The 27,851-nt window shown below is 37.1% G+C and overlaps 1 protein-coding gene across 1 annotated transcript in view; it reads left to right on the plus strand.

Annotated features, from left to right (window-relative positions):
* The window catches only part of LOC134755741 (dynein axonemal heavy chain 8), a 75,157-nt gene that overhangs the window by 16,318 nt on the left and 30,988 nt on the right, over nucleotides 1-27,851 (plus strand). The window contains exons 2-44 of the mRNA XM_063692289.1: nucleotides 839-1,143; nucleotides 1,228-1,338; nucleotides 4,493-4,604; nucleotides 4,912-5,054; nucleotides 5,715-5,916; nucleotides 6,103-6,266; nucleotides 6,695-6,871; nucleotides 9,168-9,271; nucleotides 10,020-10,239; nucleotides 10,922-11,068; nucleotides 11,182-11,321; nucleotides 11,413-11,497; nucleotides 11,604-11,749; nucleotides 12,476-12,620; nucleotides 12,883-12,981; nucleotides 13,772-13,898; nucleotides 14,156-14,258; nucleotides 14,748-14,913; nucleotides 15,360-15,495; nucleotides 15,766-15,877; nucleotides 16,510-16,574; nucleotides 16,936-17,095; nucleotides 17,441-17,573; nucleotides 18,050-18,185; nucleotides 18,396-18,538; nucleotides 19,138-19,318; nucleotides 19,581-19,788; nucleotides 20,196-20,325; nucleotides 20,844-21,007; nucleotides 21,562-21,705; nucleotides 22,285-22,395; nucleotides 22,592-22,746; nucleotides 22,904-22,989; nucleotides 23,081-23,280; nucleotides 23,674-23,845; nucleotides 24,038-24,286; nucleotides 24,427-24,561; nucleotides 24,728-24,856; nucleotides 24,964-25,169; nucleotides 25,343-25,481; nucleotides 26,745-26,955; nucleotides 27,361-27,517; nucleotides 27,654-27,847. Coding sequence (XP_063548359.1) covers nucleotides 839-1,143; nucleotides 1,228-1,338; nucleotides 4,493-4,604; nucleotides 4,912-5,054; nucleotides 5,715-5,916; nucleotides 6,103-6,266; nucleotides 6,695-6,871; nucleotides 9,168-9,271; nucleotides 10,020-10,239; nucleotides 10,922-11,068; nucleotides 11,182-11,321; nucleotides 11,413-11,497; nucleotides 11,604-11,749; nucleotides 12,476-12,620; nucleotides 12,883-12,981; nucleotides 13,772-13,898; nucleotides 14,156-14,258; nucleotides 14,748-14,913; nucleotides 15,360-15,495; nucleotides 15,766-15,877; nucleotides 16,510-16,574; nucleotides 16,936-17,095; nucleotides 17,441-17,573; nucleotides 18,050-18,185; nucleotides 18,396-18,538; nucleotides 19,138-19,318; nucleotides 19,581-19,788; nucleotides 20,196-20,325; nucleotides 20,844-21,007; nucleotides 21,562-21,705; nucleotides 22,285-22,395; nucleotides 22,592-22,746; nucleotides 22,904-22,989; nucleotides 23,081-23,280; nucleotides 23,674-23,845; nucleotides 24,038-24,286; nucleotides 24,427-24,561; nucleotides 24,728-24,856; nucleotides 24,964-25,169; nucleotides 25,343-25,481; nucleotides 26,745-26,955; nucleotides 27,361-27,517; nucleotides 27,654-27,847 — 6,552 coding nt within the window. The remainder of the gene's footprint in view (nucleotides 1-838; nucleotides 1,144-1,227; nucleotides 1,339-4,492; nucleotides 4,605-4,911; nucleotides 5,055-5,714; nucleotides 5,917-6,102; nucleotides 6,267-6,694; nucleotides 6,872-9,167; nucleotides 9,272-10,019; nucleotides 10,240-10,921; nucleotides 11,069-11,181; nucleotides 11,322-11,412; nucleotides 11,498-11,603; nucleotides 11,750-12,475; nucleotides 12,621-12,882; nucleotides 12,982-13,771; nucleotides 13,899-14,155; nucleotides 14,259-14,747; nucleotides 14,914-15,359; nucleotides 15,496-15,765; nucleotides 15,878-16,509; nucleotides 16,575-16,935; nucleotides 17,096-17,440; nucleotides 17,574-18,049; nucleotides 18,186-18,395; nucleotides 18,539-19,137; nucleotides 19,319-19,580; nucleotides 19,789-20,195; nucleotides 20,326-20,843; nucleotides 21,008-21,561; nucleotides 21,706-22,284; nucleotides 22,396-22,591; nucleotides 22,747-22,903; nucleotides 22,990-23,080; nucleotides 23,281-23,673; nucleotides 23,846-24,037; nucleotides 24,287-24,426; nucleotides 24,562-24,727; nucleotides 24,857-24,963; nucleotides 25,170-25,342; nucleotides 25,482-26,744; nucleotides 26,956-27,360; nucleotides 27,518-27,653; nucleotides 27,848-27,851) is intronic.

Below are 27,851 nucleotides of genomic sequence, written 5' to 3' on the forward strand. Positions count from 1 at the left end.
CGATATCGTCCGGCGGACTGATAGTCAGTGGGCCCCTTTATAAACTGAACTAGATGTCACGTACCAAAGAAAAAGTGACCAAAATATAATTTATATAATATAGGATGTGTGACTACTTAAAAACACAAATAAAAACATACATATTAAATAGTATAATGTGATTTGTTCCCTAGTTGAACTTCCTCTTTTATTACTAAAATAATTAATACAATACATTAGTGTATTAAAACCACTGACTAAAATTGTCTAATAAGTGACACATTAAAATAATGAATATATCCTTGTACGTGGCATTGTGGCACGAACATTTTAGATATATAATTTGGTTATTTAATAATAAAAAGAGTAAAATAAGTAAGGTCGAGCAAAAATTGCCACGGCCATTAGATTAAGATAAATAAAATATATATATCAGTTTAAGATAAATACAAAAATAATTTTGACATGAATTATAAAAATAGAAAAGAAGTTACTTCTCTCTCAGTCCCTTAACTTAACTTTTAATATTTACCCTACTTTATGGGTAAAGGAATTCGCTGACCACGCTTAAATACCAAAAAGAACTACTACAACACATCAGACCACCAAGAAAAACATATGCAGACTAGACTAAAATCGGTCCGGTACGCCCGTCTATTGATATCGTTATAGGAAACGGAACAGCATGTACAAACAAGAAAATGTCTATGGTAGAAAACGATTCGATATTTAAATTTGAAATTGTTCTCAATTTCGAACTACAGTTTTTATGTGAATGTTTGACACTTACGTCAATCAATTATAACAGAGAGGCTGTTTGTGCATTTTGTATTATTTAATTGAATTGATTTTCTTAAAGCCATGGCAGACGAGGCTGGTGGTGCGGAAGCTCCGCCTGCCGAAGGCCCGGAAACCAGTGATGACAAACAAAGAGCGGAAGACCTTGAGAAAACTGCGGAGAAAATTGACAGTCTAACACATATTGCCCACCGCAAAGCTTCTATGTTTCCGCAATCACAGGCCACTCAGGAACGGGTAGAGGTGGACCGAACCGCGCTTGAGGCTATACTTGACGTCGGGTCACGGCTGAAAGACATCCAGAAGAAAAGTAAAGTTTCTATGAGCGCTTTGGCACTAGGCCAAGAGTCTTATAAAGAGAAGCAAGTAAATAAACTTTCTGATTAGACTACTTTGTTTTATTTGTCTAGTTAATTTAGATACAGTTCTGAATGACTTTTACTTTTGTAGGCTAAGGCAAAGGAGGCGCGTAACAATCGCGTGGGAGGTCTGAAGACTCAGCACAGGTTTTTACTCGAGATGGCAGGCGCAAATTTGAATAGAAAGGCAGAATATGTACTGGTTAGTTTTTTTTATTATATGTATATTAGTAAAGAATTACTTGAAGTAAAAATGGACGCCCATATCTAATTTTAAGAGGTATTAGGTATGTATAGGTATCTGTTACAATTATTTCTTACTACAAGGACAAATACTTCTCACAGACAGGTACTCAGTTTCTTTTAGACGAACAGAACTTATCATCAGGAAATCTGAGACCTATAAAAGTTCCTACTTCTAATGGAATTTGCGCTCAGGTGAAACTCTTAGGACCTTGTCATATTTTAGACCTTGGATGACGTCACGCTCTGTACAGTTACGAAAATTAACTCGTATACTTACCATTAAGTATATTGTTATGATAACAATATGAAAGCCGCTAGGTATCTCACATTATTGTCACTGTGACAAGGTGCGAAATTGGGCGTAGCCACGGTGGGGCAAGTGGGGCAGTTGCCCCACCCTGATTCCTGACAAGAAGCTAAGAATTTTTAGGCACAATTAATGTAATAACAAAGTGAAATATTAATTTAGGTAATTTAAAAATTACTCCGCGAATTGAGCGCGCATGCACAGAGATCGTGTCTAGTTATTTGTGATTTCCGAACGAAGTTATGGCCAGTCCAGACGGGAGCAATTTTTCGCCAATCTGATTAAATTGTATGATCAAATCAGGTAGTGCGGACGCAAACGCCAATATGGCTCGTCGATTTCGGCCACCGATTATGACCGATATTACTGATAAAAATGATGTGCATACGCAAGAATACCAATTGGTGACGCTAGTATTCGTGTTTGGGGGCATTTGTTTAATTTAGAACGCTCAAATATCACCTAGGCACCGTTCCTCTTTTCCCTAACCCTCACTCTCTTGTAGATAGTTTCGAAAATATTCGAGCTGTTTCAACCGTACCCTGTTACCGGGTACACTACATAATTCCGAAAAACGTTATGCCGAATTTCAGAATACCGAATTTTATTATTCCGATTTTTAAATGCTCGACTTATCAACATTCCGACTGTCGTAATTACGAATGATGAAAATCACGAAGATTTATATTTCCGAAAAGCCAAAAACTGAATTTTGTCAATTCCGAACCACATAATTCCGATGGTGACAAACACCGAATTTGACAATTACTTACGGTTTTTGGAATCACGAATTCCGAATTGCCATTATTCCGATATTTTAAATTCCGAACCACATAATTCCGATTATAAAAATTCCGACAATGAATAAACGCCGAATTTTACATTTACGATTTTTGAAATGACAAATTACGAATTGTCATTATTCTGAATTTTATAATTCCGAATTGACGTTATTCCTATTTTAAATATCCCAAATTTTAAATTTCCGAATAACGATATTCCGAATATATTGTTAAAGTTCGTTTTCTTGAGGGTCGCAGTTCTAAGCTAACCTAATCCACTTTTCTGGCAACAGTTAGTTTTTTTGGGGGTCGCAGTTATAACCTATTTTTTTTTGTTAGGAGGGAAAAATGCATTACGCATACCATCCGGGTGCGGGGGGTGCCCCGAGTGGTTATGTGGGACTCCCGTCTAGGCTAATGAGGCCCACGGTGTACCCACTAAAAACCCCCCATTTGCCGCCTCGCCGCCCTATTGGAGGGGTTACAGGAACGCTTGCGCTTGTCATCCGCGACCCCACCGGCGGCGGCAGCCGCCCACGAGCGCGGCTCCTTCGCGAATACCCGAAGGCCCTTCACGCTAGGCGCGCCAGATGGTAAGACGCGCCTTCCTCCTCGGCTTCCATTCTGTATTGTAGCGGACCCCCCCGAGCCCGCCACAAGGAAGCCACGGGCGCCAGGAATTTCCCCGGCGCCCGGCGACAGATCAGGTCTATGGTTCTGCCGCAAAACCACAACTCGGCTGCAGAGGACAGGGAGAACGGCACATCGTAACACCGACACTCCTCTTCCTATGCAGCCCTACCAACGCCGCTACAGCGGAACGGCCCCGCCAAGTTCGCAGGGGATAGGGAGAGTGGCGCATCGAAATACCATCACTCCTCTTCCCCTGCGATCCCACCTCGGCCGCCGAGGATAGGGAGAAAGGCTTACCGCAATACCGACACTCCTCTTCCTCGACGGTCCACCTTCGGCGCATCACAAGCGGGCTTAACCAGCCCACTTGGAGCGTCCTCCTCGGGCCAGCCCGCGCCTCAAACAGGCCGGCCCTGGTTGCCTCTTCGCTTCACCGTGGGTGACCAAGCCACGGTTACTAAGCCCCTCCACCACGACAAGGTGAGCAACCCGCGGGGGGTCGCAGTTATAACCTAACCTAACCCACTTATCTGGCAACAGTTCGTTTTCTTGGAGGTCGAATCTCCGAATCCGAATTTATTTATGCCGAATTTTTATGCCAAAAATATTTTATGCCGAATTTAAGAATGCCGAATTTAACGTGATTGCGAATAAAACGTGAGTCTTCATTTGAATATCACGAATTTCATTTTTTCGACTTTACAAAAGACCGAATTTCTGAATACCGAATTACGCAAACGAAACGTGTCTTCATTTGAATATATCGAATTTCATATTTCCGACCTTACAAAAGACCGAATTTCTTAATTCCGAATTATCTTATTTCCGATCGGACAACGGTTTTTCGGAATTTAAGAATTCGAAAAAACATTTTTTCGGAAAAGTGTTAAATCGGAACTTTAAGCTTTCGCGCTGTAAAACGACAATCGGATTTTAAATTTTCGGAAATAGCACATTCGTGATTTTCTTCCATCGTGTTTTTAATAATCGTAATTTTGATATTTCGGACTTATAAAAATCGGGATTATGAAAATCGTGCTTATGAAATTCGGAAAAACATATTTCGGAATTATTGGGTGTTCCCCCCTGTTACCATATATATATACCCAGCCTCCCCTACTACTTCTGCCCCACCCCTTAAAAAATGGTACATTAATCCCATTCCTTGACCGCGTACCTTTTTTCAGGGTGTCTGATTTTAGAGATAAGCTCCGCTTCGAATACCGATATGTTATTGAACACCAAAAACGTAGGTACTTTAGAAAATTCTTTCTCCGGAACTAGGGGTCAAACGACGAATTGTACAAAAAAACGTAACATATCTAAGTCTGAAAAGCTAATAAGGTACTGTGCGGTGCGGCTGCTCAAGTGAAAAGTTTTTATTTCAGGAAGGTGTTTACGATGCGGATATTCATATTGATTTGTTGGACAGTGCAGTCGCTGAAGGTGGCCGCAACTGTATAGTTCTCTGCGATGCCTTGTTACCACCAGTCAAAATGGGTAATTTTTGACATAATATCTTGAACGTTTCTTATACAAATATTATGAGGAACAAACCGAACATTTTTAAAATAGTTAAAACTACTTAAGTAAATAGTAACTAGGCAGTCAATATTTTAATATTTAATAGGTATGTGCTCAAACACTTTCTGACCACGCGTATAATATAACTTTACTTCTTTCGCCATACCTACTTCTAAACTTTTGATGGTACTTGAAAAAAAAAACATTTTGTCGAGTGGTTTTTTTTATCACTGAAAGACTAGGAACGTCTGCACTAAAATCATATAGGTACTTATTATTTCAGAATCCGGCCGATTTGTGCCTAACCAAAAAGGCAGGATGGAGCGAACTTATATTTCAGACGCTTCGTCTATTGGCACTTGCGGACGATGTGTCGCTATGTATAGGATTAAAAACAAAGTTATTGACACTAAAAATGTTGCCGACGTAAGTGCCTCAAAGCATATTTCATGATATTGTTGCGTCAATAGTTTGTAATGGCGTGTTTGCAAGCGGCGAAACACCCAGTGTGAGTGTGATTGTGCCATTACTTACCACTGCTACTCTGTTGAATGGAGACGATTAGAGATAGTAAATAGTCTCGTCTTCATGTACACCTAACCTAACCTTCATAGCACACCTAAAAATTCTGCACCAGATCGGCACGGCACCGTCTCAACCCGTCCCGCTCTGTAGGTATTCTTTATTAATCTTTATAGGAAACACAATACAACGGGAAACTAGGTTGGCGCCTAGTTGACGGTGAGCCAACTCGGGGCGGCGGCGGCGGCGACGCTGGTCTGTTGCCGAGGTTTTGGATATTTGCATTTGTGACAGATGTTTACTCAAATTTCTCTACTGCTGACTATACAGTTCTCATTAAATAGATGGCGACAGCCAAAGTTGCCAAACACATTGCAACACATCCTTGTCCCTATAGTAGAATCTGTTCGGAAAGAGAAGAGTCGTGGAATGTATTGGGACATTCCGCGACTTTTCTCTTTCCGCACAGACTCTACCAATATAATCTTGAAATATGCCGGAACATGGCCGAATGAGGTATATTTAAATAATTCGTTCTCTAATAGCAAAGGTGGTGGGTTACAGGATTATTACTTGGTCTTCATTGACATGGACCAAGAGAAAGAAAACGTAGTGTCCGGAGTATACAAGATGTTGACAAGCGCGTATGTGCCCGCTCTAAAGGCGTGTAAGGCGTGGGGTGATATCAACCCCCCAAATCCTAAGAGCGACGATATAATAAAAACGTACTTGTCTAAAATGAACTTGTTCTTTGATTATTTAGCAAGTAAGTATTAAAATACATTAAAGTTACCTTCAGGTAAATATACAATAATTCTAGATTAAGTAATACGTGAAAATAAGCTCTGGCTCACTTGAGTGGTTTTTGCACCTAATGCATAATGACTGATATTAATACCTGTTTTACATTTATTTTTTGTCATAAACTTGAAAACTAACTCAATTTGACCAGAGACAAAAATCGACTTGGATTGCTGCACGAGATTTAAGGTGAATGAGGTATTATATGAGGAACATCTGTCCGATGAAGAGAAAATGAAAGTGGCTATTACGAAAACTTACGTCTTGGAAGAAATTTGTACTTTCGTGAAACAGTGGATGAAACAGATTACTATGGTAAGTCAAAGCTGCTAGAATCTTCTAACTTATATGACGTACCTAGGTACAATTCTTAGTACCTTTTCCATCAATATTTGGGAAATATTGCGGCTCTAAACACATAAGATAGGTAGGTATTATATTATATTGTTTTTTATTAGTAAAAATTTTTTTGTTACAATTGAGCAAATTAACATTTATTCCTTGTATGTTATTGTGTATTTTTTTGTATTAGCCCATTTTAATGTATAATTTCCAATGCGATGTAAATATTGCTTGTGAATAAAATAAATGAAAAGGAATTAAAAAAAAAATGAAATGAAAAAAAAAGACCGATTACCGAAGTGATCCAATAAGTGTTCTGTGAACAGTTTTGTACGGAACTCTAAAAATGGTGGTATTGAGATCGCCTATCGAATTAACATGTATTTGGGTGTAACTTTAAGGTGTTAGTACAAAGTCAGCAGCTTAGAAGAGAACCGTCCAACATTGGTCCTTTGGCAGAACTGGATCATTGGAGACGCCAACTCACTACGTTCACTTCTATCATAGAACACATCAAAAGTGACTTATGCCAGATGTATATACATACACTTATTCGGGCTAAATCCAAACTTATAAAGGTATCAACTTTCGTTTTTTTTTACTTCTAAATGTGCATCTGATATGTATCTAGAAAATTGTTATTTAAAGATTAACCATTTATCTCAGGCGGTTGGTAAAGACGATGCGCGATGATTTTCTAGTAGAAGGTAGCTAAGTTATAGGACTAAAACTAGGGTATCGTCATTGTTCTTCTCGTCTCATTCGTTTCATTCTGTATTCGTCACTTCGTTCTTTACACGTTATTTTGCCGTTATCTTTTTTGGTAAAAGTCTGTAACTTGTTCAGTTCTCTCTTAATGTTTTTATTTTTTGTCACCATGTTTTTCCTTAGTCTCGTTCGTTGTTTGCCGTCCCCGTATTTCGTATGTAGGTAATTACTAATTACTACTCGCCTCAGTTACGTTAGACCTTTCTGCGGACCTAAGAGACTTCGGGCGAGCTTCAGTGGAGCTGAGCTGGGACAAAAACCTATGGCCAAGACGAGCTCTGCATAGTGCTAAAGTCCCGGATCGTCCAATTGCGGCGCTCTTCCGCGCAAAGCCAAAGGTCGAGGTGGGAAAAATCTGTGTTTGGGATTGGAACAATGACCACGTTAAAGTGACACCAAAGGCCGAGCTCCGCATAAAGAGCGTCCATGCAAGGAATTGGCTTGGAACTTGGAACCAATGTGATCTCGGCTCTCCTGCTACTCGACCTTTGGCGTTCGCTTAAATTAAAACGAAGGCGCTACTTGCTGGAAATTCAGGAATACTTCGGGTCTTCTAGAAAGCGCGACTTTTAAGCTTTTCATGGCTCGCAATCTGACCTTTTAGTCCGCCATAATTTTTATGAAGGTCTTCGTTTTAAGGCCAGGTCGCAATTCTTGACAGATTCTCGTGAAATTTTGTGACGAGATTCTATGATTAAATATTTTTTTTTGTCGATCCTGTTTTAGGAAATTTTTCAAAATGCGGAAATTGGCATAAAGGACTTAAAAGGCCTATCTATATGGCGCTTAAGGCCATTGTGGGTTCACTCGTATAACGACTCAACGAATTAAGTATTTTTCACTTACATTTTCTAAGCTTAACGCGAGGTCTACAGCTAACAGAGCCACTAGTAATAACAATGTATATTTGGGTCGTACCTATAATAGCGGCTCTGCAGCATCTCGGCATTACGTGGTGCGCTCCCTTTGGCATCCTAGGGTCTTTAGTTCAATACCCTGCTTGCGGTCCGTCTGTTTGTTTTTTTAACTATACACCTTATGTTTCCCTTCGGGCTCTGCTGTCCAGTATCTCGGCCTCCTTGCCTTGCTCTTCACCTTTGAAACAACTAACCATGTCGTGTTGTGTCCGATCTTTAATTTTATTCAATAACACTAGGTATTATAAGTTCTATCTTTCAATATGATTTTTGCGTATATTGATCAGTGTTTTGCTGAGAAATTAACCACTAAATGATTGATGCGAAATTTAGAACCCACAAAAAAACGCGCTTAGTTTTTTGTGCTAGGCTCCGACTGACCCGTTTGCCAACTCCCTGGTCTCTCCTCTGAATTCTATACTCAATAGTTATAGTATTAATAGTGTACGGTTTTCGGTTGACATCGGCGTCAGCATCTGGACGCCGTGCGCCACGGAAGTACGGACGACGTACAAAAACGCGCCTCGCGCGCTCGATGCCTTTATTTACCGTAGGAAGTATAGCGACTGCTGACGCAATGGCAGGCGTCTAGACGTCGTTCACGGCGTTAATGCCGACGTCAAGTTAGGCCCTGGTCTGCAACAAACGCCGTAGGTCGCTAGACGCCGCCGTGCGCCGCGTCTGGCATGTGAGAGAGACCACTATTGTGCATTTCCATAGTAAGCATTCGTACGTCGCGTACAGCGTCACGCCGGACGCGACCTACGGCGTTTGATGCAGACCAGGGCCAAAAAGCATTAACGGAAGCCCGCGGCCTTAGGGCGATGTGAAAAGCGACGTCACAGGGCGACATCATGAGAACTCGTCGACAATCAGACGTGGGAAAGAATTAAGGTAGAAGGCAAAGGGTCGCAAACGCGCTGTAAAAATTTTGATGTGACTACTGGCAATAGACAACGAATAGTTACTTACTTTTAATTAAATTATGTCTAGTACCAGTAACACCACAAAAAAAAAATTTTTGGGGCGCCACTGAGGCACTCGAAACTGAAAGCCAGCGGCGGCCTGCGCCGCCCCCCGCAGCCTGCCGCCCCGGGCCATGGCCCCCTTGGCCCTAGGGTAAATACGCCCCTGGACCTTTTAATTGTTTTAATATTTAAATAATTTGATAACATTCCATAATTTACAGAAATGGAAATTACTGGACAACCAAGTTACCGATTATTATAATGAAGCATTTGATAACGTTAAATATTTATATGCTTTGGAAAAGTATTGCGAGCCGTTATATAGGTAAGAAGAAGAGTTATCATTGTTCGCAATAGAAAAGTCACAAATGATGGTCAATGTCTGGCACCCGCACTTTACTGACGAGACGGTTCTAACAAAATGGCAATACATCGTGACGTCACCATGTAACGTCGCTATTGCTAAGAAGCTTATAAATAAACTAACTACAAATGCATCTTTTCCCCTCATACTAAAAGACTACGCACCCATATTAAAACATTACAACAACACTAAGTTAAATTAGCACACTAAAGCGGTCCACTGATTACCAGTCCGCCGGACGATATCAGCCTGTCAGTTGTTCGGAACCGTCAACTTTTTGTTATAACTGACAGGCTGATATCGTCCGGCGGACTGATAGTCACTGGGCCCCTTAATGCAGTAAAAACAATATGCGGACACAATTTCATACTATCGGTGTAGGCGTAATAGAAACCGATTAATACTAATACACAGTTGGACCGCGGAACACGCCTCTCCTTAAACGACTAAAATAATTGAACTTATTTAGTCCACAATGTTCAATATTGACCCATTCTAGTTGAGGATTTGAAGTTCATCCTCGTTATTACCTAAGACCTTTGTAAACCCATAACCATGCAATAAAATATGTTGATTTTGATTTGATTTGATTTTGAATTTATAGGTATCTTATTAAATGTATGTAGGCTTAATAGTAAGGGTAAATTGATGTAAATGTATCTGACTGATTTTACTTTACTTACTTTACCTATAAAATTGTTTCTTCCAGGTGTGATCCACATACTATGGAACAATATATACCTGGACTTTTATACACCGTGCGCATGGTTTATGCTACCTCTCGTTATTACAACACCACTAAACAAATATCAACATTGCTGGTCAAAGTCACGAATCAAATACTCAATATGTGCATGGATTATTTAACTAAAAACGGAAAAAAGACCATTTGGAATCAAGATAAACTAAACTTTATCAGTAAGGCATTGGTAAGATTTAAACAAAATACTTATACAGGGTGTCCTTAGCCATTGGACAGAGCTGAAATGTACATATGCATTAGGGTATTTAGAATCAGTATACCAAGTATCATAACAACCGGTGTAGCGGTTACGAAGAAATTAACAAATTACGACTTTTTACTTTGGAGCAGCCTGTATTGTATGTGTTAATAGCTCCTGAGGTAATAAATAGTATGAAACTTTCTTCGACATTATAGATTATCTTTTATTTATGACATTAATAAGATTCTGACTTTTGCCGATGTCATCATTGCCGCACATTTCCGAACAAGTTGTCAAAACACTGCCAATGATTAATACAGTATATTTCTTTTTGTTGTCGATCATTGGAATTAATTTTTGTTTGAAAATATTCAAACGGCTCAAACATGCAACCGGAATCAATGGCTGCATATTTGCGCCGTTTGAGTTGCTCTGCCGCTACGGCGGCCGTCCAAGCCTTGGTCGAGGTCCCTGGAAGGTGGGACGGTGCAAGAGTATCGACGCACGTGGCGTCCCAGACTAGAGGCCGGCCCAGCTTCCAGGGAATGAGGGTCATGCCGTCCGGCCGTTTGCCATCGTCCCTGATCAGGCCTGTGGGACCTAGGACGGGTGGTGCTCCGAAAGGCCAGGCGCAGGATCTAATTGTTATTATTTTGTCGGTTTTCAGTTTTGTCTGGGTTTATACAGCTTTTACCGTGAATGTTATGATGAGACACAAAAAGAAATGCAAGAGGCAGCGGACGAAAAACCTTTCGGTTGCTCTGAAATGTACATATTCGGAAAATTCGAGACTTTTAGGAGAAGACTTATTAAGGTGTTTTTTAAATAAAAGAAAATATAATTTACATAGTGACGTTTGGTATGGTCAAAGACAGATATTATATCCTCTTTGGTATGGTAATACTAATTTAACATTGTTGTTCACAGATTATAGATTTGTTCCAAACTTATATTACCTACTATATCTTAAATAAGACCACTTTAGAGGGCATCGAAGAACATGCGTCATTGTTTAATAAATTCTTTAAAGCTATTTCGACAAAAACCTATGACGCACTGGATCATAGGTATCTTTATTGTTACGGTTTTTGAAATATAATATGACATGAAACTGATATGAAACACTTGTTACGTAGATATTTATGTTATAAATTTCAGACGACCTGATTTCGACAAGGATTACAAGATCTATAAAGACGCTGTTGCTAATCAAGAAGTGTTATTAGAAAACTTCATGATAAATGTAAGTACAGTAAAATGTTTACCTTGTTTATAATAACGAGGTTGATTGTAACGATAATATTTCTCGAGCTTGATTGAACCTGTGATAAAAAACATTTATGTTTTAGAGCGTTAACAAATGTCCTACTACTGAAATAGCTCTACATTTGCTGACACGATTCGAGAATCTCAAGTTGGGTTGCTTGTATCTTGAAGATCAATACTATGATTTGATAAGCAAGTTTACTGCCGAGATTGAATCATTACGTGACAGGTAAAATAAGTGATTGTAGCAAGCTTCACTATTTTCTTATTTTATTAATAATCTGACAAATCAAACATCATTTATTGTCGGGCTGTAAAGGCCCATAGATTACAGACTATACAGACAGCCAAGCCAGCAAATATTCTTTGATTTTATAAGATGGGTAGCTATAGGTAGTCTAAGAGAACATCGTGCCCCCGAGTTTGACAGCTGAAGAAGATGGTGCTGTTTTGTGGAAACTGTCAAACGTAAACTTTTGACAGCCAGAGTCGTTACATTCGATCAATGAATTTCTGCTACCTATTGTGTGCTATTTGCAGTTTTCTAGTCCATGTGCACTTAGTTTTGTGATTACGTCTAATGTGTATATTGCAAAAAAGCGAAGCGCTGGTGGCCTAGCGGTAAGAGGTGCGACTTTCAATCCGGAGGTCGCTGGTTTAACTCAAACCAATGAGGTTTTCGGAACTTATGTATGAAATATCATTTGATATTTACCAGTCGCTTTTCGGTTAAGAAAAACATCGTGAGGAAACCGGACTAATCCCAATAAGCTCTAGTTTATCCTCTGGATTGGAAGGTCAGATGGCAGTCGCTTTCGTAAACACTAGTGCCTACGCTGAATGGTTCCCACGAGCCATGGCAAAATGCCGGGATAACGCGAGGAAGATGATCACGTATAATTGTATATTGCAAATAAAATTAATTAAAATAAAATCATTTTAATTATTTTGGTAGGTATAATGAGGAGAGAGAGAATCCGGACGTACCTTGGAACATGCCTCCCGTGTCCGGAAGAATTATGTGGATAAGGTTCTATGATAAAAATATTCAAGGTCCCATGGCAGAGTTCAAGAAGCAAGATGAGATTATAACACATATGGTATTCAATTCTTATATTTGTGAAGGGTTATTTATGAATAATATAAATGTTTCATGTTTTACCGATGTCACACTAACTAGTTCCCCGTATTAGCCCCGTAGCGAATGTCATATTAGTAGCTATCAAACTTGAATACATATACTATTGCGTATGTAGGTATATATGATTAAAAATGTCTTGCTGTACATTATTGATTATTCGCTTTTATAGTTTTCGTTAGTTATTCAGATAATAAGTATAACAAACATATGTTTCATTCCAGAACACGCAGAGATGTATAAAACTGTTTAATGTCATGTACATAGTGTTTACTGAATTCGAGTTAATTTACCACAAAGCTTGGGCTGAAAATGTCGGTCAGGTGAGTTAAGAATAAATTATGTCCGTACTTAATTTAGTTCCATATGTTACTGTTATTGCTGTTATGTTTAAATTTCTCGTTAAAAAAAGATAAAAATATTACTGTACTGCATTGCACTTATACCTATTTGTATTGAAAGATTTCGCTTGACAACTTAATTACAGTACATATGTTTCTATAATATTTTATCGCCCTAGTGCGGTAATTAGCACTTTACGTGCCAATGTCGAAAATTTAGAGTTTCATTTCTACCTACTGTAAAACGTTGTACGATAAACGTGCAAATAGGTAATTCGCAACTCGTGTCGATTTAAAACACTCCCTTCGGTCGTATATTAATTAATTGCCACTCGTTGCGAATTCTCTTGAAAAATCTTAATAGCGCGAAGTAGCCTGTAAAGCAGCGACATCTACTGTGATATTGGATTGGACAATGGGCAGCTATAAAACAAAACATTACTAAATTTAACAGACAATGCTACTGCTCTGTAGAGTTGTTGTAGACTAATAAGTAATAACGCGGTTGCCGCGGCAGTGTAGATGTTACATAAGTATTTAGATCTGTTATCGGTTGAAATTAAGAAGGTAATCACATCACAGTATTAGTTAGGCAGAATTTATTGATATTTTATATTATAAACAAGATTCTTTAGTTTCAGAAAAGTCATTTTTGTTTGGCGTTCCCACTTTTTAATGTCGACGACTATATTACAAAATTCGCTGTCTGCTAAACAATACTCTTACTATGAAACTTTAATTAATACTCTTTTTTTTATTACTTTTATTACAGGTCAGACTGGGCCTGATAGCGCCACTTCTCATAAGGCACCCTATGACAAATATGTATATCGTTAATTTCAATATTTATATTCCCGAATGTATCAGAGAGGTCGAATATATGTGGCAATTGGGACTAAGTATGTATATGTAATTTAATTAGATACACGTACTTAATGTGGTAAAAATACAATTACACAGTATATATCGGCACTACTTTGAAAAAAAAAAAACTCGGCTTGTTCTGTCAATCAAATGAAAAATGTGGTATCTATGTATGGGATGCATACAAAGTTACTGCCTTTTAACTTTAAGTATCAGTGTGAAATATGAGATTTTTTCACAGTAGTCACGATATTATGTTATACAAACTTGCTAATATTAACAATCTATTCAGGTGTACCAGATTCCGCGCAGGTCGTTGCATATTGTAAAGATCAAATATTAGGAAATTTCGAGAAAATGAAATATTTAGTGGACCGAAATAACAAAATTAGAAAGTAAGCTTTTTGTTCCCATATAATCCTTTGTAAAGTAAAGTAAAGTAAAGTAAAGTAAAGTAAACTTTTGTTTAACTTTTGTAACAATATGTTGAATAACTATTAATTATTTTATTGAGCATTGAAGTATAACAGAATTGTAGGCAATTGCATAATGTATAAAAATAAACAATAAAATATTAATTTAGGTTAATGTTTAGCAACCTCATCATCCATTACCAAAAAAATATGTAAGATATAGCACAAATTAGTGACCTTTTTGCAATGGACACAGTTACAGAGAATAATACAGAGAAAAAAAACAATTTGTAATAGAAGTATGAAGTGGCAGTTCATGACCTTCACTAAATTAAAAAGCTACTTTGTTTTACTCCCTGGAGTGAGGAAAGTCGCACTTTTCTAACTCCAGGGAGTGACAAAAGTAGCCTTGTTCGAGCTGCTGAGGTGAAAAATTATAACCGAAGTATAAAAATGTCCGAACATGTGCAGGAGTATGCCAAAACTATATCTGCCGCTGCTTCGAGCGCAGCTCGTGAAGTTGGAGAAAGCTTTCCAGCCCGGCCTCTCTACAATTACTTGGACATCTCTCGAGATACCAGCGTACTGTAGTGCCATTGAAGTCGTGCTTGATGAAGTCGATTTGTTTGTTAAAGAGGTAATGAAGTTTAATACATTTATCCTCTTAAATATTCTTAGGCATAATGCCTATGTTACTTGTAATATACCTAAACTTAACTAAAATAATGTCTAAGTGGCAGATACGAAATATGTTGATAAAAAAATGCGCTATCTACAAATTAAATCTTCTTGTGTATTCGATACGAGTAGATACAATTTTCTTTAAATTCACCCAGTAATCGACAGTGATACTTCAGCTAACAGTTACCTATTACGCATCGAAAATATTTATGCTGTTCTTTGATTAGTGCCTTTAGTTAATTGCACAAAATTAGTCTTACATATTCAGTCCGATGTCCATGGCCAGATTTGTTAAACTCCACTTTGTCATTCATATGTTACTTTGATATTAAATATTGTTTTTTAATCCCGAAAATGAGTAATCTCATAAAATGTTAATGATATGTTTATTAAATTTTAAAGGTGATAGACATCAAAGAAGCTCGAATTGATGCTATTTTGCAATCCATCACCAAGACCTTATTGGTATTATTGCCTGAACAAGCGGTTGAACCAAATGTGTTCTACGAAGATAACCTGACGAGACGTGATGACATTGGTAAGAATAGACGTCATGCTCTCAGACAACCCTACATTTTTGTTTTGGAATTTTTATTACACCCCTGTAGTCGTTAGTACACAATTGGCACTTAATTTGTATTTACTTGAAAAAAATGTACGGAATGTACCTCTATCTATAGTTTGGATCCAAGCCAAATGAAGTTAGGGGTTAACTGTAGAGCATTTTTTAAAAATTAAATTTTATAGTCAGTTTACATTATGAACCGAAATATACTTTTAAAAAGTGATTAAAAATTTTTTCTGACAGCGACGGAGTTACAACACAAATCATGGAATGCGGAAACAGCTGTGATTGAACTTATCAACAAATTTCTGGACAGTGTTCCTAGCCAAGCAATAAAAGATCTAAAGGATAAATGGTAAGTTCTTTTAGAATACTAACGAAAAAAAGGGCTATATATCTATGTACCTACTGCTTCAATATTACTTTTACAGATACGCAAATTGCGGAAAGTTTCCGAAAAGTTGGAAAAGTTCTCGGAAATTTCTAATTTTTTTTACATAATGTAAACGAAAATATTCATTTTGGAAACTGAATATTTCCATGAGTTTCTTTAACTTTCCGACGGCACATCAGTAGTCAAATTAGTAGCCTTTTCATGGCTATTTGACCGAAATTGAATTCATGACGAAGATGTCTTATTTCATAATGACATAATTATAATATTTTTAACTTGTGCAGAAAACTGTAGAATAAATTTAAAAGTGGTGGAAAGTGGTGTTTAGAAGTGTAACGCTCTTACGGTAGATGTCGCTAGGGTGTCTACCTAAAGGCCCATATGGTGGAAATATTTGCTGAGGTCTTAGTAACTCAGATGGCAGAGAAATGGGCCAGCGATCCAATGTCGTGAGTTCAAGTCTCACCTAAGACAGTAAATTTTTCCACTTTTAAATCTATATAGCATTGTTCGCAGATGTTTCTGCTTGATACAAAACTAACTGTAGAATAGTTATGATGAATTAATTTATTGATAAAGTCTCTGTCTTTTAGGCTAGATCCGGATAAAGCCTTGAAACAAGTTACTTCAGCTACAAGGGTATTTCCAGAAGACGCTGGTTAGTATAGACATTTATTTCGTGGTTTGGGTTTGCGTTGCTTTCTTTTGCCATATAAAGGAAAGAGATGCAATACGAATGTTGGGGCAAATCCTGCGATAACGAGCTGCGAGAAAGCTGACAGGCATAATCCTGATTAACATGTAGTTTTAAACGTGCGCATCTAATTGCACTGTAAGATTTAATAGAGAGCCTCTAACGTTGATAGATAGATTAAGATTACAATTAATGTCGAATGTCTGTTTTTATGTTGCTTGGTTGGTAACTGTTGGTATGGTCTTATGGAGCAAATGTATTATGATACCAACGTGTCATTTTAATGTGCCCGATATAATAAATGTCAACATAATTATTATTGCAGCTTTCTTGGAGATAGAAAATCCGGATCGTTTTGAACCTCAACACGCAATAAATGAATGTAACGAACTATTTGCATATTTTGCTACAAAGTGCTTTGAATCGCTTATTAAATGCACTCGGACGAGTCTTGATTTGCTGAGACGCAGAGCTTCCGTTTCTAGGTGAAATTGTTACAATTTACTCATATGGGTAGTAATATGGGTAGTTATGACAATGTTAGCTATTTAAGTGGCACAGAGTCCTTCCTCGAAATAGTACCTTTCTTCCATCATCTTCCTCGCGTCATCCCGGCATATTTCCACGGCTTATGGGAGCCTGGGGTCCGCTTTACAACTAATCCCAAGAATTGACGTAGGCACTAGTTTTTACGAAAGCGACTGCCATCTGACCTTCCAACCGAGAGGGGAATTATTAGGATTAGTCCGGTTTCCTCACAACGTTTTCCTTCACCGAAAAGCGACTGGTAAATATCAATGGATAGTTAACCAATACATTTTTATTTTCAGTTTCTTAACGATGACAACTGATCCAGAAGAACAAAAGAAACTCAAACCACTAATGAAGACAATGATGTATTTACAAATACCTCGTATTTTAATTACACCAACATTAGATGAGATACAGTCTGCTTTCTCTCAAGTAATCTCTCTCTCTCTCTCTAAATAAATAAATACAAAATCAGTCGATATTAGCTTCTACATACATAAGTCATATCTATTTTCCAACTATTATAGTGAATTGTTGCTTACGAGCATTTATTTTATTTACAATGTTCGTATGTAGTAACGAACGATATACAAGTTGTTTCCAAAATTTACAATCAATTTTCGATCACTTGTTTGACCGTTTGAGTCCAAATTCGACATACTTTTATATTTTATTTTAATTTTAAATTTAGTACACAGCATAACAGTTTAGGAAATAACGATTGCTAAGCAATATTATGATAAAATAAATCTGATTAGTGGATACCGAAGGTCGCCGTGTGAATGGGAACTCCGTGATAATAATTATAAAGCAATATTATTGAATTGGGTTTTGTTGTAATTTAAAATCTTCGCAATGAGTAGACTAGTAAAGAAAAGTTTTTTTTTACAAAAAGTATATATTTTCAGATCGTGTTAAATTGCATCATGGACACTCATAGAAACGTTTTTCAATGGAGTCAACAAGAGCTTATACTGAAAGAAGGTGGAGTCGGCTCTACTTCTGGAAAATCAATGTCAATGCTATCAAAAAGTAGCATCGGTGGTAGGTTTATCTATCATTCGTTAAGGTAAAGGATTTTCTAAATTTATGAGCCCGGCTTTTGAGACAAGAGTAGCTATTTTGTTTATTTTCTTTCCATCATTTGACTTTTCGACGCGTCTTTTTTTATTTATTTTTTGTCAGTTATTTCTGTACGAATATTTCTTAATACATATTTGCTTCTGAGATTTTTTCAATGCCGATTTTTTATAGGTGGATCAAAATCAGGATCAATGATTGGTGGAGTCAAAAGTTACTTCCGTATGGTGTCCGAGCATAAAGATGTTGTTCGTGCCGTTATGGCTTTACAGGGGATGATGTATATGTATAAACCTGACATTGAAAAGTTACTAAAGGTAATACTGCTTGCTTCACAATAAAAATGATGTCAATGTGTGTAATGTCTTGCACACTCCGAGCGTGCAAGTTCGACGCTGTCGCTTAGCGCCCCACGCCACACATAGTGTTTTGAGGAATTAATTCCCAGCAAGCTGAAAATTGGTTTAATGCTTTCATTTGGTCCTAAATGCATGTAATCCGAGTTTGCTTCATCCCAGGAGGTGTGCATAAATTTTGGGAGCCTTAGGAGACAAATTTTTCCTTAGATTGCCAAACCACTCGATGTACAAGGAACTCACCATCAATTACAATTGCGAACTCAGATTGTCACATTTAGGACCAAATGAAGGTATTAAAACGATTTCAAGCTTGCTGGGAATAAATTCTCCGAAAAAATCTAATTTGATTGGCCTATATCCCTCGGGTTAGTATAGCGATGCAGGGAATAAAAAAAACAGAAAATTAAGCTCCAGTAGTTGAGTAGACCCAGAAGTGGAGTATTTTTAAACCGCTTAAACTTAACAATCAAAATTGTAGGTCCGAGTTGCAATGAGCTTAATTTCTTATATGACTGTAAGACAAACCTGTCGAATTTTATTGTGCGTACCAATTTCAGGGTTACGGTAGATATTCTTTCTTGTGGGCGGAGGATAGAGTGCAGCAAGTCCAAGAATTTGTTGATTCTAACCCCTTGAACGTCATCATCAGAGATATGTTGAAGAAGTACGAAGGACAAACGGAAGAAGTGAACAACTTGCCGGAGAGGCATATTATTGGATCTATACAAATAAACACGGGTATATGTCAAATTCATATTAGTTGCTATGTACTTTCAACGTTGCTATGTATTTTTTCTTTTGCTGATGTCGAAAGTTATTGTTATGTGTCAAACGAGATAAAAGTTTTTCATGCATTTAGTGCCTTGTTTTATGGGATTTTTACTTGCTCGTGACTCAAAACTCGCACTTACAGCAAATACTACTTTTGCTCTCTTGTGCATATTAGGTAAATCAATATTTACATATTTTATTTAAATTACTTTTTCTATGGTACGTACAGATAATGTCAAGTTGGGTTTACATGTTGAATCTATTGAATGGAAGAGGATTTTGGGCAAACTGCTGAGTGTGGCTTATAAGGAGCGCGTACTTAAAATGATGCAGTTCATCAACGACCGAATGAAGGCAATGGCCAAAAAGATCAAGGATTTGGATGACGTTCGCGTCGCGATGCTGTGCCTCGAAATGATTCGAGAAGCATTTATTGAGTGAGTATTTTACTAATATCATTAGGGATGGATGGATGTTTACCTTTTTAGTGATAGACAGAGGTCTAATAATATAAACGTTTGGTCCTTTATTGAAACAGTAAACATGAATATATTGGTCCTTTGACTTAATTTAAGGCCAATCATGACTTAATTTAGATATAGCTTCCTATCTATATGTTCTATTATTTTTTAATATTTTTTACACTACATCGTAGTACATTTATTTTGTGGATGCTCATAAAAGGCAAAAGATAACTCCGGGCGGAATTATTAAAACCATAATCCAATCTGCAATTTAATATCTTGTTGAAAATGAAATGAATTCTTGCGCTCATTATTAAATTTTCAGCTTCCGGGAAATGTTCTGCTAACCAGTATTTTTGTCACCTCTGTTTTATTTATAGCATGGACATGGAACTAGATTTAATTGAAGAAAGTTACGCGACATTCCTGCAATTTAACATTGACATTTCCAAAGAAGATTCGGATATGGTTGACGGGCTCCGCTATGCATTTACAAATATGTTAGAGACTGTAAGTACAATTTTATTATGATGATATAGTATTTAAAACTAAATGTAGAATGATGGCGTTGAAATCTCGAACCGATTAGAAATGCTATTATTATAAACAGTGAAATGTATAACATTCTTAACAATTTCTTGTATTTTTTTTAAACTTGAATAAATATGACTATTTAAATTGGAAAAGTCGAATTATTTATACAAAGCGAATCATCACTTATGTAACTTAACATAACACATGATCTATTGAACCTCACCTCAACGCTTTGACTTGGCTTTTTATATTAGTCATCTAATCTACTTACCCCCTTATTCATAAAACTACGGGCCTGATTTAGTTAAATTATGATTTATCCCTTTCTTACACATACATAAGTTAAAATGACAAATAAAGACAAACGATTCATAGCTAATTCAGGCCAGTAACGCGTTTATGAATAACGTTATTAGTAAGTATATACTTACCACCTTTTTTATATGATTGTTATTGCAGGTAAAAATAACAACAACACATTTTTATTGTTACAGGCTGCTTCAGTACAACAAAGAATAGTCGATATGCAAGGTCCACTGCAGAAGGAGTTAACCTCTGGCGTATCGACCTTCATGCAAGAAGTGCTCAAGTTTGACGCTGATTACGACGCCTTTGGACCTATGACTCCGGGATTGACAGCGCGGGAAGCTAGTGACAGGTTGATTTATATTATTAATGGCGCGTTTTCACTTAGTGGTCTGAATAGTTCTGAGCGAGCATTCGTTCCTTCTGTTAATGGTTACCATTGCTCAAATAGTAAATGGAAAGAGCAAACATTTGCTCAACATAAAATGTTTGCCCAAAACACTGAGTGAAAACGCGGCATTACAGAAACAACCTACATAGAACGTAGAATAAGTGATAATATGTACGTATAAAAGTTTCACTGCCTATATGAAATGTTTGACAGCTTAAGTTTACAATTACCTATCGCATTCAATATGGTTATAATTAAATACCTATACTGAATAATTGTTATCTTATCCGTGGTCGTATCGTGGTGCAAACTGTAAAGTAGTAATCAAAATTGTAACAACTTTAAAAACTGCTTCGAGCCAGCGAGCGAGACCCGACCATGAAAAAAGGCCCGGTCGGCGATAAAGACAAAGCATGGCACTATTTTCTCTTTCCTCTTATAGGAATCGCAATAAGACTATCTTTCTCTATCAAAGAGTGTCAGGCCCTTGAGTACAAATCATAATAATTTTTCAGAGTCATATTGTTTCAATCGAGATTTGATGAACTATGGAGAAGATTTGAAATGTATTCCAGTGGTGAAAAACTGTTTGGCATGGAGGTTAAGGATTACCCCATCCTACACGAAAAGAAAAAACAATTTAACTTACTTAATAAACTGTAAGTGTTTTTTTTCCGCAAGGTTTCTTACTTACATCGCTTATCCATTGATTTAACCTTATTGGTTTATTGAAATCGAATAATAAAAAGAACGTTATTAATTATTATTTATTACATTCGTTTCTAAACATTTGGAATAGTTCTGCATAATAATGCTTCTTCCTAACCTAATTCGCTTGTCTAAACTATTTTTATTCTCGTGTTTTTTGTCATTTGCTTATCATGACCCGTCATTTTTATTAGGGTTCCGTACCCAAAGAGTAAAAACGGGACCCTATTACTAAGACTCCACTGTCCACCGTCTGTCTGCCACCAGGCTGTATCTCATGACATGAACCGTGATAGCTAGACAGTAAAAATTTTCACAGATGATGTATTTCTGTTGCCGCTATAACAACAAATACTAAAAAAAAATTGTACGGAACCCTCAGTGGGCGAGTCCGACTCGCACTTGTCCGGTTTTTTTTATCCCTCGTGTATGAGAGACGAAATAAAATGCAAGAAGCGAGTCCTTACTTGCTTGCTTGCTTAAAAAAAAATTGAAAACAACGTTACAATTTTTTTTATATTAAATTACAGGTATAGTTTATATTTAGCCGTCATGAATTCCATTGATGGATACTTTGAGACTCCGTGGATAGCAATTGATATCGAGACCATAATTAATCAATTGGGAGAGTTCGACAAGAGGTAAGAACGAAATAATCTAGACAGAAAAATACAACTGAATTGGAATTAAATAGTGTGGGTATACTATTTGGGCAAAATTGCATGGCCACTTTATGAATTAATTAATTCTTAATGAGTCCATGTAATTTTATACACTATTATGTAGGTAGTTATTGTATTTATTTGTGAACTTCTAACGTTGAACGTCTCCGTTAAGGTGTCGTATGCTGCCAAAAGCGATGAAAGACTGGCCTGCATTTATTGAATTGAAAACAAAGATTGACGACTTCAACCAGACTTGTCCACTACTAGAATTGATGGCTGACAAGTCCATGAAAGATCGCCATTGGAAGAGACTGGAAAAGCTATTAGGTTAAATATACACAGTAATGTAGGCTAAGTCAGCGATAAAAGCTTGTACCAAAATGATTTTTTTTTCCAAAAACATATTGTTTAATAATGTGTTTGATTTTAATATTTAAAGAACAACAGTATAATGGATTTAGCCATCTATCCTTCGTATTTTTAGGTTGTGTTTTGGATGTGGAATCAGAAACGTTTACATTGGCCAACGTAATGGAAGCACCGTTATTGAAATACAAAGAAGATGTCGAGGTAATATTTAAACTTATTAGTTTAACGAATTACCTCATAAAATATTAAAAAACCATATGAACATGTTTGTACGCGTTTTGGTTTGTTTTAGGATATCTGCATAAGTTCAGTGAAAGAGAAGGACATTGAATCGAAGCTGAAACAAGTCATAGTTGATTGGGCTGTTGTTGATTTAACATTTGCACCTTTCAAGAATCGTGGAGATTTACTAATAAAGGCTCAAGATACCTTGGACATTATTACGCTGCTTGAAGACAGTTTGATGGTATTGAATTCCTTGGCGTCAAATCGGTACGTTTCTCCAGTCGTAAATAGTGTTGTAAGCCCCCTATTCTAGAAAATACTAATCAATTTAATAAATAAGCTCTAATCGAGACATTTAGACAAGTTTATTAGATGTTTTTTTCAGGAAACTTTCCACATACAATGCAAATTCAAGGTGTTTTATTAAACACATTAGATGAGTAAGGTAGATCGTAAGGAACAGTTCCTGAAAATATTTGATTTGCTTTAACGCGACGCTTGCATCGCATCGAACAAAACGACTTGGCAAATTATTACATATCATATCATTTTTTATACAAACATTTACCATTGCTGTATTGCTGCGTCACATTAGGGTCTTATTCTCAAATAAATCAATGTTTCTACAATATCTACATAAACATATTATAAATCATATAGATACAACGCTCCATTTAAAAGAGATATTGTATTATGGATCAACAAACTGGTAAGCACCAGCGAAATCCTCGAAAAGTGGCTGATAGTACAGAACTTGTGGATGTATCTGGAGGCTGTGTTCGTGGGAGGAGACATAGCTAAGCAATTGCCTGCAGAGGCTAAGCGATTTGCGGTAAGTTTACATTGGACTAGTTCTGGTATCATTGTATTTTGGTCTCATTAGCTTTTCTGCACTTTCGCTTCTTCACTCATTATATAGCGAAAATGTGTTGTTGTGTGTGACTAGCTAGTCAGTAAAAATAAATGTCATTTAAACATTTAAAAATAATAAAACGAGGAAAGATAAAGTTAACCTTAATTTTAGACAATCGACAAGACGTACGTTAAGATAATGTACCGTGCTCGAGACATTATAAACTGCGTTGAGACTTGCACATCGGATGACAGTCTCAAACAACTATTGCCGCATTTGCTGGAACAACTAGAGGCTTGTCAGAAGTCTCTAACAGGATATCTTGAAACAAAGAGACTTATTTTCCCACGGTTCTTCTTCGTCTCGGATCCAGTGCTGCTGGAGATTCTTGGTCAGGCTTCAGATCCTCATTCGATACAGGTATGTTAGCTGCATATTAACGCTCTCCACATCGAAAGCTGATGATTGTGATGTCATGGCCGCATAAATTAATTAATGATCAGGCTTTTACTGTGATCGAAAAAAATGTAACTATGAATTTGTTGCCGCATTGTTCTTAGCCGCATTTGCCCAGTATCTTCGACGCACTCAACACGGTTGACTTCGATGACAAGGAAAGGATTATCAATATGAATTCTGATAACGGAGAAAAAATACCATTGGAAAGACCAGTTGTATGCATGGGTGGTGTTGAGGTAAAGTTACCTAATTATTTTTACAATCGACAATCCCTAGAGAAATTCCTTAAAAAGAATATGTAACGATAAAATATTATGAATTAAGCTGGTTGTATGCTGGAATGTGGATCAATGCGTATAGGTATTGTAGTCTAACCGAGTTGAAATGCATTAAAATTTTCAGAATTGGTTAAATGTCTTACTGGACACTATGAAAGATACCGTTCGAAATGTGATTGCAAGTATTTCACAAACCTTGGCTGGAGATCCAGAATTTGAATTTTTAGTAGGATTTTGGACATTCCCAGGGCAGGTACAAACATAATAAATCTTATAGACCTTATAAATTAGTAAAATAATTAAAAAGTATTTTTTTAACATCGCTCGGTTAAATGACATGTTAATATTTTGACTTTTTAGGCGGGTCTCTTAGGCATGCAAATCCTATGGACAAGTGACGCTGAATATGCACTTAAGAAAGCTAGAGCAGATCGCTTTATAATGCGTCTTACCAACCAGAAATTCCTCGATTTACTAAATGGCTTAATCGATTATACTGTTAAAGATCTTCTTCCTTTGGAAAGAACTCAGATAGAGACCATGATCACAATCCATGTACATCAGAGGTAAGAGTAATCAAAATATTGATTGCGGTTAACGTTTATTAATTTAATCGAATTGAAACTATCGTGAGACATATTAACTTAACTAACTTAGCGGTTTCACTCACACACCAAATTAATTAATTATTGGGTAGTTTATTAATTTATTTTATTAAATTCTTACTTTTACGTTGCAGAGACATATTTGATGATCTTGTGAAGCTAAGGATAAAATCACCAGGAGACTTTGAATGGCAAAAACAGGCTCGGTTCTACTACTATGAAGATACAGACGACTGTCTTGTGTGCATCACAGATGTCATCTTTTTGTACCAGGTGATATCTTATTGAATCTCAACAAATTCTAATTCTTACATTTACATTTTGAAAAGGTAGAGTAGTTTTTACCGTGTAGGTATGTGGGTTAATTAGGTTGCACTGGATAATAGTACATTGTGCAATGAGGGTGATAATTCGCGACAGCTGCAGGCTGGAGTGAATTAAAGACCCGAGTTTACAATATTCTTTCCCCCGGAGTTACACACAATGTTTTTCATCATTGCAAAGAAAAAACTAAATTGTAAGTCAAATAATGCTTAAATACGGTGACATTTCAAACATTCGTCTTCCATATTGACATTTTTTGATAGGTTTGGCATCTAAGGCACAGACCCGCCATCCGCCATTCAGCCACGATTAAATATTGTGTAAAAATATTTTAACCGGCTATTAAATTAAACAAATTTAATATTTTTAAACATAAACAAAAATAGCCTGAGCCGTGAGATTAAAGAGGCGGCTTCTTATGAGGTGTTTGTTGAAAAGTTAAAAGCTTATTTAATTGATAAGGCATTATTTACGGTTACCTTAGGTTAGGTTATAAACGTCAGTATATAAAAAAATTAACGTCAGTATTTTAAAAGTAAAAGTCATTTATACACCCTAGGGTGTGGCCTTAATACGGTACTCGACTTAAAAGCTCTCCATCATATCACGATTGTATAATAATACATTGTGATACAAGTGTGTCAAGTTGGTTATTACACACGAGGCGATATTGTGCGCGCGAGCTGTAAGCGAGCGCGCAATAAGAAAGCCGATGTGTGTAATAACCAATGCACACGCGTTTCATACGACTTTTTCAACACACTTGCGAGAAAAAAAAGAAACTCATATTAATCATATTTTAATTGTTAAAACAGTAAAAGTCTAAAATCTGTCATACTGCCGGCCGCCCTTCGCCCCGGCTGCGGGCGGGCCGGCCGGGCCGCGGCAGGCGGTCGGTGCGCGCCGGTGCCCGCCAGTCCGACCAATTAAAGAAGGCTCCGTTTCCATGCATATTATTAGCAATCAGTTACCTTCTTAACTCAGTCGGATAATATAATGAAAAAGCACGAGTGTTATAATATACTGAAAAAACACGCGTCTATGATCTAGGATTTATGAGTCAAAAATCGGTGGAATAAAAACGTCGTTTTGAGCAAGTGTGTTGAAAAATACTATTTAATCACAAAACAAAAGCAACTTGAGTTGATGCGTCATGCACAAAAGTAGTGAGCAATAAAATCCTGTATTTTGAACATTATTTATTACGCACAGAACGAGTATTTGGGCATTACCGAGCGGCTGGTAATCACACCTCTAACGGATCGATGCTACATAACACTCTCTCAAGCTATTGGAATGAATATGGGTGGAGCTCCGGCCGGGCCTGCTGGTACTGGCAAGACTGAGACCACCAAGGACATGGCTCGGACCCTAGGCAAACTGGTCATCGTGTTTAACTGCTCGGATCAGATGGACTTTAGAGGTAACTTTTTGGGCGAAGGTAATTAAGGAGTCTGAATTCGGTCTGGATTTTCTGGATTACCTATACTAAAATGACGTTTGCGAAATTTCTTGGTCATGGTTAGCATAAGCCTACATTAATCCAACTGTAGGTCTATATTAGGTAACGTAGGCTACATACATACTAAGTACACGACTCAGTGTGAGTGAAGAATGTTGAAAGTATTATTTTTATTGTAATCAGACAAGAAATGGTTACTTCAGAATTGCTTCACTCAAAATTAGGTTGTCAATTCTTTAGCGACGTGGAACGGTAAAGCCTTAGATTGCACCAATTTTTTTTGGAGACGAAGGAACAGAATATTTAAGAACTAAAGAAATCTAGACAAACTAATCAATAATTTTAAATTAAATTACACTCTTTCAGGTTTAGGACGTATTTATAAAGGCCTGGCACAGTCCGGGACATGGGGCTGCTTTGATGAATTCAATCGTATTGAATTACCCGTACTCTCTGTAGCAGCGCAGCAAATTTACATTTGCCTTACTGCAAGGAAAGAAAAGAAGGAGTTCTTTTTGTTCAGGTATTCGTGTCAGACCAGTAGTTTCCATTGCAATTGCATCCTTCAAGTTTCTTTTAATCCGTTATATTTTTGTGAGATGTCCCGATAAGATTATGGAAATTATAAATTATTTACTTGTAACTATGTAAATTTTTAGTGATGGCGATACAGTGAGCCTAAACCCAGAATTTGCATTTATCATCACGATGAACCCTGGTTACGCCGGAAGACAGGAACTCCCTGAAAATTTGAAGATCCAGTTCCGTTCCGTGGCCATGATGGTGCCCGACAGACAAATTATCATTCGCGTCAAATTGGCTAGTTGCGGTTTCAAAGAAAACATTTTATTAGGTGA

This window comes from Cydia strobilella, chromosome 3 (genome assembly GCF_947568885.1).
Source record: "Cydia strobilella chromosome 3, ilCydStro3.1, whole genome shotgun sequence".
Taxonomy (NCBI): Eukaryota; Metazoa; Arthropoda; class Insecta; order Lepidoptera; family Tortricidae; genus Cydia; species Cydia strobilella.